Source organism: Triturus cristatus, chromosome 6 (assembly GCF_964204655.1).
Source record: "Triturus cristatus chromosome 6, aTriCri1.1, whole genome shotgun sequence".
NCBI lineage: Eukaryota > Metazoa > Chordata > Amphibia > Caudata > Salamandridae > Triturus > Triturus cristatus.
In genome coordinates, this window is record NC_140589.1 from 1013621837 (window position 1) to 1013642132 (window position 20296).

Sequence of the window (20296 nt, forward strand, 5' to 3'; positions counted from 1 at the left end):
ATGACCATATAATATGTAAATTATAAAGACAAAACAGATTTTTGACAACATTTAAAAGTGCCCATAAAATCACATAGATAAACATCTAAAGAAAAGAACAAGGAAGTCGCTTTACCTGCAAGAAAGGCGAGCCAAGTGCGACAGGTAGACGGCTGCTCGGAGAAGGAGACAGCTCTACGCCAGCCTACATTGATGGAATCTTTTGCTACCTCTTCAGGGGCTGCCGCAATACTGACGTCGGAGTTACAGAAGCCGCTCTCAGCCGCTTCAGATATAGCTGAGCGTACCTGTACGCAGCCAGGGATGCCGGCTGAGAGCTCAGAACAATTGGAGGCGCGGTCGGCGCAAGGCAGTAAGCAGAGCCCCGATGTGCAGTCATTTGGCTCGGAAAAGCAGGGATCTCTCACAGCTTCGAGAGCTGTGCATTCTGCAGCGGACCCATTGGAGGTAACGGACTCAGCTCTACAGGAGGTACTGCAGTTAAACTCACGTTGTAAGGTAGGAGTAATAGATGGTGAACAGGAGGGAGGGCAGATACATGCAAAGGACAAAACAAGTGCTGTGAGTAGGGATATTAGGGTTACGGACAACAGTGATAAATTAACTACAACTCTGCTGGACGGGGCTCAAAAACCTCAACTAAAGGGTAAAAGCGATGTGATGACAGAACAGAGCACAATAAGAGGCCCCCAAGACATGGGGAAATTGGAGCTAATCTGCAATTTTGCAGTACCTGCCCCTAATCCTGTTTCACCGGGGGATGATGTTTTTTTCTCGGTCAACGATGATGAAGATGATGAGGAAGACGACGAAGATAACTTAGTCTCAATCCCTGGGTCTGATACAGGGCTTTGCTCACCGTCTTCAGGGAGTTACACAGAAGACTCAGAGCTCGGATCCGATACTTCAGAGCCAGAGGAGAATACAGTAAATAGGGTTTCCTCTCAAAGAAAGTTAAAAAGCGTTAAGGAGAGGGCTCGAAGTAGGTTAAAGCAACTGCAAGATCCTCAACAGTCAGAGGTGGCAAGGAAACTGGATTGGGACTATTCCGCTACTTCCCAGACATACCATGAGGGGGAAGGAGACAATCCGCAATGTCCACCGCAACCATATCTGGCTCAATCACAAGACCAAAATCAAGCATCAGCGCAGGCTCAGGCACAGAACCCTAGCCTTGAACTCTTATTTTCAACATTGAAACAGATGCAGGGTGAGGTGAGGATTGAAAGCCGAAGGGCCAGACAGGCTAACAAAAAAATACAGGGATCACTTCGAAAAGTGAATAAAATCTACGCAGATATGGTGGACAGGGTTGCGGCGGTAGAAGAAAGGACTGGAAAATTGGAAGATGAGGTCGCCAAGTGGAGAGATACTAGGCTCGAGCAGGAAAAAATTGCGACGGACTTTTCGTGGAAACTTGAAGCGTTTGAAAACAGGCAACGGCGCAATAACATTAGACTGCTGGGTGTGGGGGAAGGGAAAGAAGGACAAGACATTCGATCCTTTGTTATAGACCTGCTCAGAGAAGGCCTCCCTGAGATAACTAATTGGGACTGGGAAAAGGAGATTCAGCGTGTTCATCGTTTCCCCATATTTCAGAAGAAGGGAAAACCCCCAGTCAAACCTAGAGCAATTTTGCTATATGTGGGAAATTTTTTATTAAGGGAGGAGATCATGAGCAAAGCGAAACCTGTGGCTAAGCGCACATATCGCGATATAACTTTCTTTGCTCAGCCTGATTTTTGCCACACCACTGTGGAAAGGAGGTGGAGGTTGAGACAGCTTATTACACCTTTTCAGACTATAGGGTACGAAGCTTATCTGATGTTCCCATCTCGTTTGAAAGTAGGATCTGGTGGCCAGTTTAAGGTATTTTACTCTGAAATACAAGCCCAGGAATACCTTAATGAAATAAAATTGTCTAAGTGTCAGGAAGGGCAGGCAGGCAGGCAGCAAGACGAAGTAAGATTAGATTAATTAAGTGTATAGTAGGACAAACTCAAGAACTTAAGAAGAGATTAATATCTTTTATGGATATAAATACTGAACTGTAAGGTAAATTTAAAGCTAGCAATATAAAGCTTGGTTAATTATGGGAATTTGAGGTAGGGGGAGACAATGAAGAGAGTAGGGGGTGGGAGCGGCGAACTGCGAGCGCACGGACACGCATAGGTCAGGATTGACCTATTTGCCAGTAAGGGGGGGTGGGTTCACAGGGTGGGGCCTCTGGGGGAGGGTTGGGGGGGCTGGGGGTGCACGGGTACAGGGCAAGACACATTGGGAGAATGTACAGACACAATATCTAAGGAAAAAGGAGCGGCAGAGATGGATGGTTTGAAGACATGTATGGGGTAAAAAAAAGGAATGCAGACAAATACTAAACTTGAGAAATACTCTAAAGAAAATAGGAGGATCTATTGGTTGAGACAAGCAACAGAAATAACTTAATGAGTATTCGATTTGTTACATGGAATGTATGTGGATTAAATGATTATCGGAAGAGACAGGCAATCGCACAAGTATTAAAGAGGATGAATGTGGATTTTGTTTTTTTACAAGAAACGCATATAATGGGATCACAAGGGCATCTTCTGGGACAGTTGGGCTATCATGTACTAGCATATTCTAAGCAAGGGGCAAAAAATAGAGGCGTGGCTATTCTAACCAGGAAAAAAGATATAATTACAAGGAGAAAGCTAGAGGATCAATGGGGTAGGTGGGCAATGATTGAATGTTTACTTAGTGGAAAATGGATTACGTTGGGGTCGATTTATGGTTCAACCGACGATGACCCAGAGATATTTGAATACTTGGATTTGGAATTAGCTACATGGGCACCGTGTGTTATCCTAGCCGGGGATTTCAATATTAACGGGGTAGATGGAGTGGGGCTTGGGGCTTGGGGCTTATAAGGGTAGGAAAAAAAGAGTATGTCAGGCCTTATCCAGCCTTGCTCAAAACAATGCCTTAACAGATGTATGGGCAAGTTTAAGACCAGATGATGCAGGATATACATACTACTCAGCTCCGCACAGGATACATGTAAGGCTGGATTACTACTTCGTAACCAACCCACTGATCCCTAGCTTAGAGATCGAAAGATCTCCTAGACTATTTTCGGATCACAGCCCCTTGATTTTAAGATTTGTTATGAAAGCTGCGACCCGGAAGGAGAGGGTATGGACATTTGAAAGAGCTTTATTAACTGATGAACAGTATATTCAGCATATGAAACTATTGATAAACACATTTTTTGAGATTAATAGGGGTACAGCGGCAACAGGGATGGTGTGGGATGCCTTTAAGGCTGGTGCCCGGGGAGAGACTCTTAGCTACAGCACGTATAAAAGAAAGCAAGAGCGCCAGAGAAATTCAGAGGTGACTAAACTGCTTCTGGATGCCGAGAAGGAGCTAGAGCAATGTATTTTGCTGGGGGAAGTACCCGAACAAGCTCTTATTAAGTTTGCCAGGGCAAAATTGCGAGCAGAAGAAATTGTGGCAGACAGGGCCGCTAAGATTTATTTGGCAAATAAAGAGAGATGTCATGAGTTTAGCGAGAGGGTGGGACGTACACTTGCCATTCGTACTAGGCAGAAGTTGGCTACAGGGGAAGTTAGGGAAATTAGAGACGATATGGGTAGGTTACATACAGATACTGATGAGATTCGTGAAGTATTTAGGCAGTTCTGTGCGAATCTATATGATGAGCAATCTGGTAAAGAGGATCAGGCAATTGATAAATATTTACGGGAGATACCAGCACCAACATTGATTGAAGGTGATGCTGAGACCTTAGAGATACCCATAGATAAACTAGAAGTTATAACGGCTATTCAGAACTTACCCTCAGGCAAAGCAGCAGGCCCGGACCAAATCCCGATTGAATTTTATAAGGTATTCTGGAATGAGATAATTAGGGATTTTCTGACCACAGTGCAGTTGGCGCAAATCGGAACTTCTATACCAGCTTCATGGGGAGGAGCGGACATTGTGATAATCCTAAAGAAAGGGAAACCACCTACTGAGCCAGGCTCGTATAGGCCGATAACCTTAATGAACGCGGACACTAAGATATATTCAAAGGTACTAGCTATGAGATTTGCTAGTATAATACATACCCTTGTCAGTGATAACCAACATGGTTTTATACCCGGTAGGGGTACTACTCATCATACGCGGAAAGTTGTTACATTATTTGATATTGGAGAAGCTACAGGAGAACCGGTCGCGGCTATGCTCTTAGATGCAGAGAAAGCCTTTGACCGTGTCTCCTGGAACTATTTGTGGCATACTTTAAAGAAAGCAGGGCTTAGGGAAGGATTTGTCAGGGCACTGCAGGCTTTGTATATAAATCCCGTAGCATCGATCAGAGTAAATGCTGGTACTACTACTCCGGTAAAGATAAAACGGGGAACACGACAGGGGTGTCCCTGTTCACCGTTGCTCTTTGCGATGTATATGGATCCGCTAATACGCAGGCTTGAGATAAATGAAAGAATAGCCCCAGTAATTACATGCTTGGGACAATGCAAGATACTAGCATATGCCGATGACGTTGCGGTTATAACACCAAACCCAACAGAGGCAATAGAACAGATTGAGATTGAGGCTAAAAAGTTTGGACGCCTATCGGGCTATGCGTTGAATAGCTCTAAAACACAAATAATTAAGAATCAGTTTGCGCATTGCCTGGATCATAGAGTGGTGGACTCTGGTGTTTACCTGGGTGTAACTATCACCTCTGCCCTAGAGACTCTTGTGGAAAAGAATATCGCTCCAATAATTTTGAAGGTGAGAAAAGATCTGGACAGGCTACATAATCTACATCTTTCTATTATGGGCCGTACAAACATCATTAAAATGTTGATCCTCCCGAAATTTTTATACATATTTAGGGCAATTCCCTTAATGTTTGAGGACCAGTGGTTTAAAGTTTTAGAGAATCTGATAAATAGATTTATCTGGGCTAAGGGTAAGACGAGGAGGGCACTGAGATTTATGGCGCTTCCACGATGTAGGGGGGGATGGGCGTTACCCGATCTAAAACTTTACTACTGGGCAGCTGCCCTGCAATATATGTCAGGTCTTATTGGGGGGGCAGAATCTGAGGGACAAGGACCCCTCAGTACAACTGCTATATACGGCCTAGCACTAGGAGCTGTATCAGAAAATGTGTTTTTGAAGCAGATGGACTCGACCTATTTCAAAAGAACCAGATTTAAGACAGTCAAGGCAGCATTCTGTATTTGGAAAGCGTTTACAAAAAAATTCGGCCTTGGGAGATATAATCGATATACAAGAATGGGACAGAATCCCTCCTTTCCTCAAGATATTTTCTCTGATCTTGTGTTTAAAGATTGGGGAAGGAAGGGCATAAATAAGATTGGTGATATTTTGGATGGGCAGGGGATAATGCAGTTCCTCGAGTTACAACGAAAATTTGGATTGGACCTAAGAGACTTCTTTAAATATTTACAGGTTAGAAGCTATATGGTAACAAAGAAGGGAGGGCCGGCAGGATTTAAGAAAAACTCAATTATGGAGATTATTCAGGGAGGAACTGACTGTACAATTAAAAGAATCTATTCGGAATTGATAGAATCTAAGCAGGATGACTTAGAAAAATGGGCGGAAAACTGGGCAAATAAGCTGGATGTAGGGAAAGAAATTTTTCTTGATTCATTAGAAATGGGACAGAATATATTATGTTCCGCGGCCCTCCAGGCACAACATTATAAAACCCTATACAGACTATATTATACCCCTGCTCGAATAGCGCAATGGGGAGGGACAACAGGTATTAATTGTCCGAGATGCGGAAGCTTAGAGGCTGATATTGTCCATATTTTTGCTATTTGCCCGCATATGCAAAAAACACAGAGAGACATTGAGATTTTTTTTTCTAGGTCACTAGGATTTGAGTGTAGCTTAACACCAGTGATTATACTGTTAGGAGTCAACGACAGAGGCAGGCAACCCGAATATGATTGTTTTATATTTATTGCTATGGCAACTCTGAGACTGTGTATCGCTACGGAATGGCTTACACCCCTGCCCCCGACTTTTCATCAATGGTTAGCTAGATTAACACAGATTTATAATTTGGAGATGGCAATTTATGCAAGGAAGGGGAAAAAGGGAAGGAGATTAGGTAGACAAATTTGGGAGCCCATAACTAAGTGGAAAGAATGTTGTGCAAATTAGTATATCTTGATAGAATATAATTAATAGATATTGTGTTATGTATATAATATATGATTATGTATGTATTGTTTAAAGATTTAAGGAAATAATAATGAACAATGTATAAAAAATGTGGATCAGTATGAAATGTGTCCTGCCCTGTGGAATTCACACGGGGTAATAAAAGTCTTAAATAAAATTAAAAAAAAAAAAAATATCCAATATGAAAAATGAAAAAGTGTAATGGTCATCAATGCGGCAAAATTTGGACGCCATATTGAAACGGGCAATGTAACACGGAAAGGTAGATAAATATGTATTAATTACAATGGTTCATTAGGCAAATAGAAAGTAGTGATAGCAAAACCTATAAGAATGTCAATTTAACAGACAAAAGAATGTACATAACGTCATACATACAAATTGAGACTGCAAATTCAACCCATGCTTGCTATAACTCAATGCGTTGGGATATAATAGAAAGTAACCAATTGAAACTAATAAATTGTCATGGATAAACAGGCAGTTGAGAATCGATATACAATAAATATCAATCTGATTGTTATGAGCCCAAAAAATATATATAAAATTGGAGTGTTATGCTCAATAAGGATAATTAACTGGTAAATTATTAGCGAAAGACAATAAAATAAAATAAAGCATAGGACGTTCCCAGAAAGGAAAATCTGTACAAGTAGGTTTAGATCAACCCCAATAGTACGTGGCATCTTATATCCAGATAACAGGCATTCCAAGTGGCCATAAGGGGGATTCAGATGTATAAGCGCATGGGTAATATATCATATCCCATCGACCAAAAGTGATGAGAATAAAATATCACACCTTCTTTTTAGATGTTAGGTCAGCAAAAATCAAGATACACCATAAAAAGAGAAAAAAGATCCAGTCTCTTGTCACATCCAATAAGACAAGACAAAGTGTGAAAAGCGCTAGGGGCTTAGGTAGGGAACAAGTATTGAAATATGTAAGCCCACCCAAATATCATAGTCTCGCATTTACAAGAGTTTGAGCTATTGGCATTGTAAATGACAATGCCTTTTCTTTATGTGTTAATTATCAAAATGCAAATGCTTGTTCTCACCCTGTTTCCTCGGATAAACCATCCACAGTGCTCATCAGGGCTATATCAGAGTTCTTTTGTTGCGCTCCAGCGCCTGTACCCCCATCAAGATACCTGTGTTATGATCAGTAGGCAAGACGAATAGATGTGGAGCTTGATAAAGCCTCTGTGCGAACTTTTTCTGCAATTTCTTCCGAACAGGTAAGTGCCAGCGGGTCTTCCACATTAGTAATTTCTATGACACCCACCGTGTTATTTAGAAACGTTAAAATGGAGTTACGTGTTTTTGGCCATTCATCTATGACATTGGCAACTATTCTTTCCTGTAGTCCTTTAAGAGGTAGTGAATACAAGACTTCAAATACCAAATACTTGCACCCACGGGTGGAAGTTAGGTGGAATAATTGTCCAAAAGCAATAGCCAGCAAGGCACGTCGAGCACTCATCCGAGCTCTTAGGGGACTAGTACAAAACCAAAGGGATGGCCCAGTTCGTCATCTTCCAGTTGATGACGGACTCAGAACGAGCCCACCTTTGGCCCGGGCTTTGCGCGGTTGTATCCCATGCCGCAAGGTATTCAAATGCGCTATATAGTGCTCAGGAGTGACGGGGGTTGCTCTCCTGCCCCTCAGTGCAGCACTGCAGATTTCTGGGATAGGAAGTCCTGCCGAAATCCCCTTGCCTTAACTCCCTATTTTAGTGTATTCCTTTGGGAAATTAAGGGACTCTAGGGCCTTGTCAAACTACGTGGATGCCATGCAGTGGTGAAAGTCCACCAACTTTCTTAATACAAACCCTTCAAAAGCGGATATTCTGCTCACTTCTCCTAACCCCACTCTTGGAAGGCAAAACATCTCCTGGCTAGAAATCATGGGTCTCCTCCATGCCAGAGAAATTTGGTTGTCTCCGAGGCCCTCGCGTGGCTCACATCTGGAAGACAGTGACTGTTGCATTTGCTTCAGCTAACTCAGCATACTCAATAAAAAAAAAATGGGTGGAAAGTGCAAAGGTCTTTGACAACTGCACCTTGGTTTCAAACTGGCAGGGTCAATGGGCATCCAATCTTACATAGGAATAGAACCAGGGCATGAATTGCTGCTTCGCTCTGTCTTTCGGATCAATTCTTAAACCGTTTCTGGCTTTAGCCAAAGTTCATTGAACGTGTTATCCTCACACTGTTGTTTGCTTTTCATCTTGAAATACGAAAAATGGACTCCTTTATTTCCCTGTAGTACACATAAACGTCACTTGTGTAGCACTGCTTTATGCTTAGTCTAGTTGGTGCCAAGATGTGTAGGAGTAGGCACACTTAATTTGAGCTGGTGCTTTCCGGTGCTTAGTACCAGCACTTAATTGTTAACACTGGGTCTTGTGACAGTCTGCCACAAGGTGGTGCTGTCTGGCTAATTTAGAGTTGAGCACAACAACGGCTAATTTTTAATTCAATACACATTAAAAATTAGTATTCCCTACCACCAAAGAATAGTTTTGGGTGCCTGGAATAGTCTGAATTGCCACACTTGTAGAAGTGTGATAGCTAGTAGCTGTGTTGTTACGATCTTTGGCAGCATGGCAGGGGCAATGTGTGACGTTGGCTGCAGTGGCCGCCTGACAAGAGCCCTGGCTCTTATTATTATTTATTTTTTTGTACAAAATAAGCACTCCACTTACTAGTCCTTATGTCTAGTGGATTGAAAATACTTTGATTTTGAAGGCTATATTATAGTTTTCCAGAAACATGGTCCAGAGTGATTTGTCTAGGGCTTGAATTATACATCGGACACACTGCCTGTTTGCATCACGACACACCCTTAAAACAGTGCACCCAGTGCAGACTGGAACAGCACATTTGATTTCATTAAAAAGTGCTCTGCCCTAAGTGCAAATAAGAAAGCTAACAGTTAGCACCTCTTCTGAGGAAAGCACATTAGTGAAACCGTAGGTGAGTTTTGAAACTGCTGCTGTGTCTTCGAATGCACCTGCCTGCATGGGGATGTAAAGACGTTCCCTTGGACCCACTAGCCCCTCTCAAGGAGTACACACCCTTGTGCAAATGAGGGAACTCACCCTTGTGATTGCGCTGGCATGCATTTTGCTCTATCTGTCTGCGTCCCTTTCTAAAATACCAAAATGTCCGAGGGCAAACACATCTGTTGCAGTTCAGGGGTACTTTGTATGTAAGGCTCCCTGTTTTCCGTTTTTACTGATTTTTACAGATAAATACAGACGCAAAAACATTTATTTTCTGTATTTATTTTTAAACGTGGATACAAGCGGAAATTTGGTGCTTTTTGAGTGAATCTCAAAACACTTTGCCATTACTGCCAGACCAATAACTGTGATGATTGATAGGTAACGAGGTTAACAAAATAAGGAATCTTAGTAAAGAAGCTTAAACAGCTGTAGAAATGCACAAGGCTGATACTGATATGTGCCTATTGTCATCTAAGTGCATTGATTTATCTTCTGCGGGTGTTCATATCACTGAAATTTGGGAGGCATTGAAGCGTGACTGCATATTTATTGGTTAAATGAATGCTGAAATATAACCGTTTCAGTTTTATTTTCTTCACAAAACCCATAATAAATATGGATAAATACAGACGGAAATGTCAAAAAACATATATACCATAAAACCGGGAGCCCTATTTGTATGCTATGCCCCCAGCTCTGTTGCTTTAGAATTTGACTGCCATCAGTCAGAATTCCTCAATGGACTACCATCGTAATTCATCAGTGATTTTATGCATTTCCCTAAAAGGGCATGGTGCTTGAAATGCAGGTATTGACGTAGAGCCGCTTTGCTTTCTTGATGATAGCTTTCTGTACTCTGCAAAAGCGTTGAAAACAAAGCTTCTCATTCTTGTGCAGTTTTTTCCTTGTTCTTTGATTGTTCAGCTGTCAACTTTTATTGCCTTCCAGTCATTCAATAATGACGTGCTCCAGTTTTCTGAGTTGGTGTAGTCCTTGAAGCAGGGAGGGGGGAATCAGCATCTCAATAGCGAGTTAGCCTAATTGTTGAATTTCTGTACTGTATTGATTGGCTTGATTGGCAGTGAAATAGAAAGTAGTGATTGAAGGGTGCTGAGGTAGTGATTTTCAATGCAATAGGAAAGCTTAAATAGAAGCTCATTTCATGGTGGTCACTCCAACTAGAGGGTGTGATGTCCGGTCACGTCAATGGATCCTGAGGGGGTGAATATAGCAGCTAAAATCTGTCTTGTTAAAGGGGTGGTGCAGAAGACCAGTTGAAATAGTCAATGCTTCAGGGATATATTTGGGGGAGGGGTCTAGTTTAAAACCTATCGAGCAGGTCATTAAGGGCAATATTGACAACTGAGTCGAAAGGCTTCTGAGAAGGCTGTATTGTGCATTAGCCATTTGATAATCCCCAGGAAGAAAGATGAGAATGTAAAAAGGTGGGCTTCTAACCAAAATGAATTCACATTTTGCGGCTCATGAATCGAGGAAGCTGGTATGGATTGGAAAGTGTTGAAGACTGCTACAACTTTTCTGTTTTTTTTCTATGTTCAGTTTTTGGTTAGATTTGATAGTGAGGTGTGACTTCAGGGAGCACTTGGGCTGCTTCTTTTGGTAGGCATTTGTGCTATAAAGGATTTTGGTGTCATGATTAGGTTGTGGATGACCAATTTTCTTGAGCATGGATCAAGTGTTAATGAAAATTCTGTGCAGATGGAGGCAGGGAGGGCAGAGTGGGTGCCGCTGAAAGGCGGGAGTGGGCAACTGGGGGAGATCCAGGTGACACAGGCTAAGTGTGATCACTATCCAGATGGCTCAGGAGAGATTTGACCGGGTTAAGAAACTAGAGAGAGATATGAGGGGTGAACTCTGCTCTGAGTAGAAGAGTGGGTATGTGAATGGAGTGGAGTTCGTCCTTCGTACATTAGTTTATATCGTAAAGGTCTTGGACAAGGAATTCTCTGTCGGATTTCTGGGCAAAGAGTGTTTGTTAGGGGGAGAGCATATGAAAAGCAGATCTTTGAATTCAGAAATTAATGTGTTTGAGGTTGGGAGATTATGTCCATTAATGGTAAGTTAAGATATTTGCCGGAGGAGATCATTAGTCAAGGGTAGTATGCAGTGAACAGTTATTTGGTAAGGAATGGATAAGGAAATGTACGTAAGGATATGAGGGGACTCAATATAATCAGAGTTGATGAATGGAAGGAGAAAGAAGAGAAGAATGGTGCCGTGGGAAGAGTGTAGTTCAAAGGAGGTGAGATAGTGAGTGTAACAAGGGATTTGCTGGCTTATATTGTCTGGCGTAAAAATGTCCTAAATTTTGTTTACAAAAGTATCACTCCATTGAGTTGATAATAGAAAACACCCAGTGGGCAATTTTTTCAACAATATATAGGACACAATATGTATGCTAAATAGGCCCGCACATCTCAAGGTTGATCCATCCTTGCATTGTTACTTCTTGGTGAGAGCAAACCTGGTTAAAGTGGTGCATCCTGGGCTCTGGTTGACCAACAATGTTGTGTGCAACTGTTTTCCTGTTGACTTTGTACATATGTGCAGCTGCTCCTGAAATCCCTTTTTTGTATTACATGCAATTCCATCTTGAGCAGATCACAAGGTGCATCTCAACACAAGATATTAGTGGCCAGTGAGTGAGAATTGCATTGCACTTCTTCCTGAGGTTAAGTCAGATAACCTGACATTAGAAGAGTTCTCAGGACTTATTGAATTTGATCCTCAGCTCCTTGTTACCTTGATTGTTCGCATTACCCATGTCTTCCAATTTTCCATATAGCCCTTTGAATTAAACTCAATAGCTCGTGCCAAATTCCATGAACTTGGTACACTGATAATAGTTTAAGAACACTTGTTAATTTCTGATATGTTCTTTTCTGCACGTCTGATTTGTTTCCCCATTTTTGCTTTCATGCAGTTAAAAAGTGTCTGCAAGCCATAAAGTATATTTTACCGAAAGAGATTGCTGTGCAGGTGCTTGTCAAATGGTACAATGTTCATAACGCCCCTGGGGGACCCAGCAACTACTCCGAGTGGAATTTATTTTCAGTTTTTCTCATGAACCTGATGGGTTACAACACAGAAAAATTGCCTTGGACCCGTAATGTAAGTAATATATTGTGAGAAAAAAAAATCTTTATCCTTTTTCTGAGGAGAACACCTGTTTACCCTGTATCTTCTGCTTTGTAATATTTATGCAGAAATGCAAGAAAATTTGAATGCACAGCGTGGCCTGGCACTTTGCCTTTGGAGGGCTACTGTACTGATGTCTGCTCGCTATCTAAAATGGAAGGATGTGATTGTCTTCAGGTTTTTGGAAGGTCGATGACCTGCATCATATTTATGTATATCTTTTGCTGTAGACCTACTTGCCCCTATCTAGGTGACAAAGTAATAACAGTTCACATAGCAAATAGATCTATTGTGGTTAAGCAGAATAAACGAGGAGCTACATATAAAATTGGGCAATTAGACAAGGACAATAGAGTAACATATATTTGGAAAAAGGTTGAGGATAATAAGTAGGTTTGTTGTACATTGGAAGAGAGTCAGATTGAGAGGGGATATTATGGAAACTATCAATACAGTAGAAATGCAGGTGATGACATTATAAAGTAAGTATAAGATGGTATAGCAAGAGAAGGAGCAGTGTAGACGTAGCATAGACAGTTTAGTATGTACTAAACCTTGTGGTGCTCCCAATATTCTTTTTTCCAACCCCCTCCCCCAATCTTTCCTTTCTTTCCCCATCTTTCATTACTTCTTGAAACCCAGTCTGTCCTCGGACATTCCTAACCTCCGAAAGCTTAGACCAAACATCCCCTTCTTCCAGTTGGTGCGTTCGTTTTGCACATATGGTGAACAAGAACTCCGGTCCCTTCCTTAGGACTTCGCATATGGGTCAAAAACGTTTCAGCTTCTGCTAGTTCTGAGAAAATATGGAACAGGCCTGCCCAAAGCAGTACCAGCTGGACTTGGACTTCCTTCGCGCTAAATGTTTCAGCCAGTTTGAACTCCGAGTGGTGATGAGAGGTTTCATATGCAAGATTTGGAAAGATTTTAATGGTGAAATCAGATTCCACTTTAATACAGGTTAACTGATTTCCATCCTTAGCACTTGCCCTGAATTCTGAAGTTCTGAAAGTAGACCAAAATGGTCAGTAGTTTTGATCCTTCTTTAAAAGGGCCAGGAGAAACCCTATGCACTGTTACAATGTAGAGATCTGTATCATTCTCTGATAAACCATACCTGGAGATCAGTTTAGAAAGCTGCTTGACCATGTCCTTATTCTGACCAAAGCTCTCAGGAATCCCACCCACCTTAAATTTGCTCACTGAGATCTGTTCTCCAAGGTTTTTAAACTTGTAATTAGCAGTATGAATCACTTTCCAGTTTTGAGCCATCATTTCTCAGTTAGTTAATAGCACATCTGCCAAATCAGAAATCCTCTGCCTGGCTTCTGCACATCTGGAGTTCAGGACCTGCAATCTTTTGTCAAGCCAGAGCAGCGCCAATTAGATACAAAAGAATATGCACACTGTGATGCTGAAGACATAGAAAACACACTACAAAGTAGAATACACAGATGGATAACGCAATTAATAATAAATGTCATTCACAGAGTCTGTTCTTGTAAGTATTTGAACAGCATAATCAGGGTGAAGCATGAAGGAGTAGCAACTTTGGCGAGATTGGCTGTCTCCTACACACTATGCAAAATGGTGTTTCTTGAGCTTCCTGCGTTCCTCACAGGTCAAGCTTGCTGTCTAGTTTAATGCTTTGGTACACAGTCGTGTGTTCAAAGCCCCCCTCATGCACATATATATACGGAATAGAGACTCAAAAACATTATCATGAATAGACACCTTGTTATGCACCTCAGAGCTGTAAATAAAGAGGCACAGGACTGACATTCTCAGGCACAGAGGCTGCAGCTTTTGTAACAAGGAGCCAGAGTCATACTACTACCCTCAGGGCCTGGGTGGGATAATACCTCCTCTCGCACAGTCAGTACTCACAATGGGGGGGGTGGCATGGGGGCTCAGGGGCTGCTTTCAGCGGGATTAGTAAAGTGAAGTCTTCATGCCCGGCAGTGGTCTCGGCGCCGCCTGGGCTTCTCTGTCAACCTGGAGCAGTCCTAGCTGGTTTCACCTGCCTGCAATCAACAAGGCTATGCACTAAGGACAGGTCTTGACAATGTCACGTGACGCGGAGGGTGGCAAACGGGAAAGCGAGTATGTTCTGCAACGTGATTCGGACTTCTAGGAAATCCCTTTTGTTGTGATAGAGAGATCTTAAATGTGGTGTGGTACAGATATTTCGAAGGGGCCAGCAGGGGAGTGGGAGACATTAAATAATCTAAGGCCCCCAGGGACAAGTGTTGAGTACCAGTCCAAACTAAATTGCCAGTGCTGTATTACAGAAATTGGCAAGTTCCAATTTAAATGTTTAAACGTAAAAATCAACCCAGATTTCCTTGCAGTGCCGATGACCAGCTTCTAGGATGCCCTGCTGATAAAATCAAATGCGTGTGATAGCGAAACATGAAAGCCAGCGCTATGCTAATGAAAGAGAGGCAAAATATTAACAGGCCTGTTTTCAATCACTTTGGAATTCCAAAGGTAAGAGGAGCAGCTGTGATAGTGAGAGCCATGCATAAACAAAAGAAACAAGCATCTAGGGACACCAACACTGAACACAGGCAAGCTTTCACACAAGCAGGCTACAAATAAAAAAATAGTCCCTCAAACCAACAGATAAATAACCAAATCGTAAAGGTACAGTATTTGGTTCCTGCTCCGTGGGAGGAACAAAAGAGAACAAGCATTGGCATAGCCAATAGTTCTCGTCTTTGGGACCTCATAAGTATTTAGCTATGCAGCACAATATCCTCGGTGCAACAACATTAACTGTTGCATGGCTAAACACTTATAAGGTCCCAATGGCGAGTCTATTGGCTATGCCAATGCTTGTTTCTATAAGTTCCTGGGGCGGGGTTGGGGAACACCCTCCAAACAAACACACCTCCCAGAGACAGGGTCACCGCGCTCGCTCTCACTGGGAGCTGCTTCGAACATGTTTTTACCAGAATTGACTTCAGTTCCCAGAATAGAAAGCGCTTCTCGTTGCTTTTCGGCGCTACTAATGGCTGTGAATACATGAATCGCAAGCAATGTATAAATCACAACTGTTGCTCGACGGGGCTAGATGCCCAAATGCAATAGGTTCCAGGACTCCGGGGAAAACTGGAGCGTTTGAAATATCTCTCCCCTTGCCCACGTTTCCAAGGTGTCCTCCTCAAGGGCTGTGTCACTCGGAGTCCAGAAGAGCCCAATGTGAACTGCACGCGCCACCCTCACTGATGGTTAAAGAGTTGAACACCCACTGCCCTGCTGAGGCTTCTGGGATGTTGTGTACATGTGGCCTTATCTGCAGTAGAGCAGTAAGGATGCCATGGGTCCTGGTGCAATCAAGGAACATGGTCCTTCTGACTGCTGTTGGGGTAGCAAACTACAGCAATTATGAGGGCTCAGTGGACACCGGTGCCACTGCACCTGCTGCACCAATGGTAGCTATATAAACACACTCTCCTCTCTCTTCGCCCTCAGCGGAAGGCGTGCTACCTACGTCTGCACATATCGTGTTAAAATGATACAAACATTAAATAAATCAAGCATATCCATGTACACATTGTACTACAATATATTGTAGCATGGGCCCGTTTTTTGGGTGGGGGCGGGGTCATGAATATATTGTTCCCATCTTTAGACATTATGCTCATACACGATTCCTAATAGTTAAACAGGCCTTCATGCCTTAGTGTTTTTGTGTCATTTAGGAATACTTCATTACGTCGTTAAGGTGCAACACACGTGATGCAAAACCAAGAAAGGAACTCTGTGCCGGGCCTGTTTGAGTTAAAGAGCGATTATTATTAAACGCACTAATAATGAACCCAGCCACCTTCTTCCAAGGTTCTTGCTCCAAAAAAGCCCAATCCGACAATCTGTCCCAGTCAGACATTTGTAATGTGGAAACACATTATGTGGAAAGTTTTACTCCTTAAACTCGAGGATTAGTGGACCAGACTTTCCATTTATGCCAAGCTCTTTTAAGGGCAAATTATATTTTTCTCTACTGTTAAGAAGTGGGTACCGAGAGCCAGCCAGCTATAAAAACAATTACAATATATGCATTAAAGCATCTGGGTGCTAATGCGAGAGTGCCCCGCCCCTGGGAAACTACCACCGCACGAACCGAACCCTCTACAATCATAGGACGTTCGGAGCGCACTGTACAAGCAAACACATTTCATAGGAACGATATTTAAGAAAATAAAACGCTGTATAAGCAAAATCCATTCACAAGGATGTTATTAGAAAAATAATTTTAAACGTAATAACTCATCACATAGTGACTAAGAGAATGACTTCGATAATATATGCCTTTGGCATGCCAAGCGATAAAAATTTAAAGCAATATGGCTCTGATTAAAACATACACAGTCATGTATAATATCTGTTGAATACCACATGCGTTAATTATTACGAAAAGTGTATGCAATGCACGCTTATACAACTTTGCCCATTGCAGCAGAAGCGCATTAAAAGCATGGCCATTTTATAAAAATGTCACAAGCATAACTTAAGACACTATAAATACATATGGTGGTGAAACAATACTATGTTACAAAAGTAAAGAATATTAAATATGAACAAAACGTAAACTTTCTCACACAGGTAAACTGTGTATATACATACTATATTATTGGTGTTTCAGGGATGGATATTTTATAATGAAAAAAGCCGCGAAAGTGAAAGAAATGGCCAGCAATGCGGAGGAAGAGATAAGAAAGGCAGATGGCGGCTGCGTGCGTGCACGCGAGCGTTCACGCAAGCTTGAGGCCAGGAAAGGCTTGTTGGTAATTCTTTGAAAACCCACCTACTAAATGTCGAGCAAGCAGCGCATGCGCTGCTCTAGGCTTGACCTAAAAAGGAGGGACAAAGAGGCAGGACTGACCACTAGCAAGCAGGTATTTTTAAAGGACACTGAAACAAACAAATGAAAACAGAGGGATTGCTTTAAGCCCACAAGAGAAGTATATACTAAAGTATATACAAGAGGTCTTGAATGCTCAACTTAAAAAATGAATAGTCCAATCTATTGCTGCCTACGTTCACTGCCCCTTTTTATGATGACTCAATTAAGCACTGGGGGTAAGGAGAGCCAGCAAGGGGGCGGCGGGAACACAAGCACAGGTGTATTACCTGGAAGGGAAAGCTGAATAAGAGGCAGAGATTCCAAACCTCTCCCAGCGTGCGGATTACAATTCTTTCCGTGTACTCAGGAGGATCCGGAAGCAGAATATTGAATAATGAATGTAGTGTTCACCAATTTCTTGTCACCTTCTGACCGGACATGTAGAAACTGCCTTCAGCCACCTCAATCAAGCCTGTACCCTCTGTGACTCTCTGGCCTTGCAAAACAGAACTTACATCACTTCCCCAGAGCAGCAACAAACTCTGCTAAACACGAATGCAATCCTAAAACTCTCAAGCTCCATTCAGCTCCTTAGCAACAAAACAAATGGGAGCAAAAAGCTGCGCGTCATCAGTTAACCATGCTCTAGGTCACCTTGATGGGATCAGTCAGAGAGTGACTGGCGGGAGTCTCCCATAATTTCCTCGTTCAGTGTTGATCAGAGTCTTAATTTAGTAAAGGACTTGGGAAGGATTCTGCCCTTTTTCAAAAGTTGCCAGTTTTTCGTGACTGTCTTTCTAAGTTGACTTCTTTTGGAATTTTTTTTAAATTCCTTTGTACCCCTCATACTTAAACTCCTTGTGCTGCCTAGCGCACTACACTTCCTACCCTCCTCCTAGGCAGTCTTCTCCTTTGACATCTTTTCAGTCTAAAATTATATTTTGCTATTTCTTCACACTGGGGCCCCTTAGTGCTTTGCATGTGAGCTCCTGACCATGACTCTTTGTCGGGCTACTGTTCTCTGTTGTCATCCATCTCATGGTAGATAGGGCCTTTGTGTCAATCTCAATGGATCTACTGCCTTTGGACACCGAGCAGTATTCCTGTGCTAATTAAGGTCCGCTCTTGTGTCTTGAAGGGCTCACTTTTATGCTGCAGTCGAGGTTGAAATGAGAGGTTGCAACCCCACCCCCCGTCCCGTAAGGGACTACAAGCTTTTTTTGGTGGCGCCAGCCAAGAATGGTTACAGGAATACTTCCTTACATCTCTAACAGACTTTTGCTCCTGCTCACATTCTCTTTCAATTATGTGTATACTGCATTCAAGAGAGCTGCCTTCGGAATCTCAACTGTCAGAGAAGCTTGGCTACTGTCTGTGTTCCTCTTTCTGGGATCCAACAATGACATTTTGCTCCTCACCATTGCAAGCAAGGTCTTCTTCATCCAGTCATATTCACCAGCTTCAGTAAGGTGGATGTTCGACCAGAGGTTGTGAAAGGCGCTGCTGTTGCAGGTCGGGCACCGAATGTTACTTGCTGGTGCCCTCCAGAAGTGCTCTGTTTCTTTACTATCAAACACATGAATGTACAGTCAGCTGCAGCTCTGCAAAATCTCCCTCCCTTGATCATAAAATGTAGAACTCAGTTTGTTTTTGGCTGCTGCCTGAAAACCTTAGTGCCCATTCTTTCACTACTTTTTAGCCACTTATAGTGGTTTTCTGCATTGTCTGTTGGTGAATTTGCCTCTGTCAATTTCTGTGGTCCGATTGTGTTAACTTTTGTTTCCTTTGATGCATTCTTCACCTTTAAGATTACCACATTATGCCGACTTCCACTACGGCAGAGTCAGGTCTTTTAGCTTGTTCTTGAGATGCTGGGGGATTCCTATTTCTTCTCATCCTTTTCTCTCCTTCATGCCCCAGTCTTTGTGGGGGTTAAAACATAAATACTCATTGGCCTGACACAAATTGTCTGACACCTCCACCGCCCTTTCTGTTTCTCCCACAGGAGGTCTTGGCTCCTCATACTATTTGAATGTTTGATAATTAGGCCCTGTCTGTTTCTGTTTTATGCTTGCCATTGACACTCTGCTCTCTCTAGCAATCCACTTCATCATATCACACTGAGGTGCCTCTATCTGGTTTGCAGCGGTTACTCCTCCGGCTTTAATCTTTGAAAGAAACTTTAGAGCTCTCCCTTGAGTCTGGGGCTGGTGCATTAGATGTACCAATCAGTGCACGTTATCTCGAGTGACTCGTACAGCTGTAGGCCTCAGTCCATGTTTCTCCAGACAAACTCTCTACCTGCCCTTAGTTGTCTGCATGACCTCTGACCTTCTCTCTGCAGAGACTAAGATAATAAACGCCAACATGCATGGAGCTGTTGTGTGGGTTGGACTGTGCAAGCACCGTTATTTAGATTTTTTATATCTTTTTTGAAGATCCCAAATGTTCTGTGTAATGGCCGACCAAGAAATGGTATTCTGTCTCCAGAGAAATGTGGATTTTCTGTGCAGGAGAGACTCTTGAGAAGCAACCTGTACTCAACATTTTGAACATTTGCATGAAAAATCTATTAAAATGGAAATGCCAAGCTCAAAGTGTAGCAGACATGATGGTCTGCTGACTAGACGTCTAGACTCCTGATGACTATGACTGCTTCCTGCTGACTTAACATCTTCATGATGGTTTCTCAAACTTTTTACAATTGCATTGTTAAGCACCTCTGGTAGAGAGACATGTAGGACGGAAGTGAGGTGCTTGGTCTGTAAACTGTGGGATGAGAAGTTGCTACATAAAGTTAGCGACTTAATCCAGAGTGCCTAGAAAAAAATGACCACGTAAGAGTTCATATTCTTTTGTCTCATTTCCTGGCTTTCTCTGTAAATATTCTTTTTGGACAGCTTTATCACAATGATTAACTTGATAACCTCTGCAAGGTAAAGATGCAGGTGATTGGAACGGTTCTACAAGCTGACACTTGAGGGGTGCAAACACAAATTTCTGGGAAATAGAATGCGTAGAGAAAGTTTTGTTTTTTATTAGAGAATTTA

The 20296-nt window shown here is 42.4% G+C and overlaps 1 protein-coding gene across 1 annotated transcript in view; it reads left to right on the forward strand.

Moving 5' to 3' along the window:
- The window catches only part of ANAPC1 (anaphase promoting complex subunit 1), a 771271-nt gene that overhangs the window by 322502 nt on the left and 428473 nt on the right, over positions 1 to 20296 (forward strand). The window contains exon 16 of the mRNA XM_085611802.1: positions 12183 to 12370. Coding sequence (XP_085467928.1) covers positions 12183 to 12370 — 188 coding nt within the window. The remainder of the gene's footprint in view (positions 1 to 12182; positions 12371 to 20296) is intronic.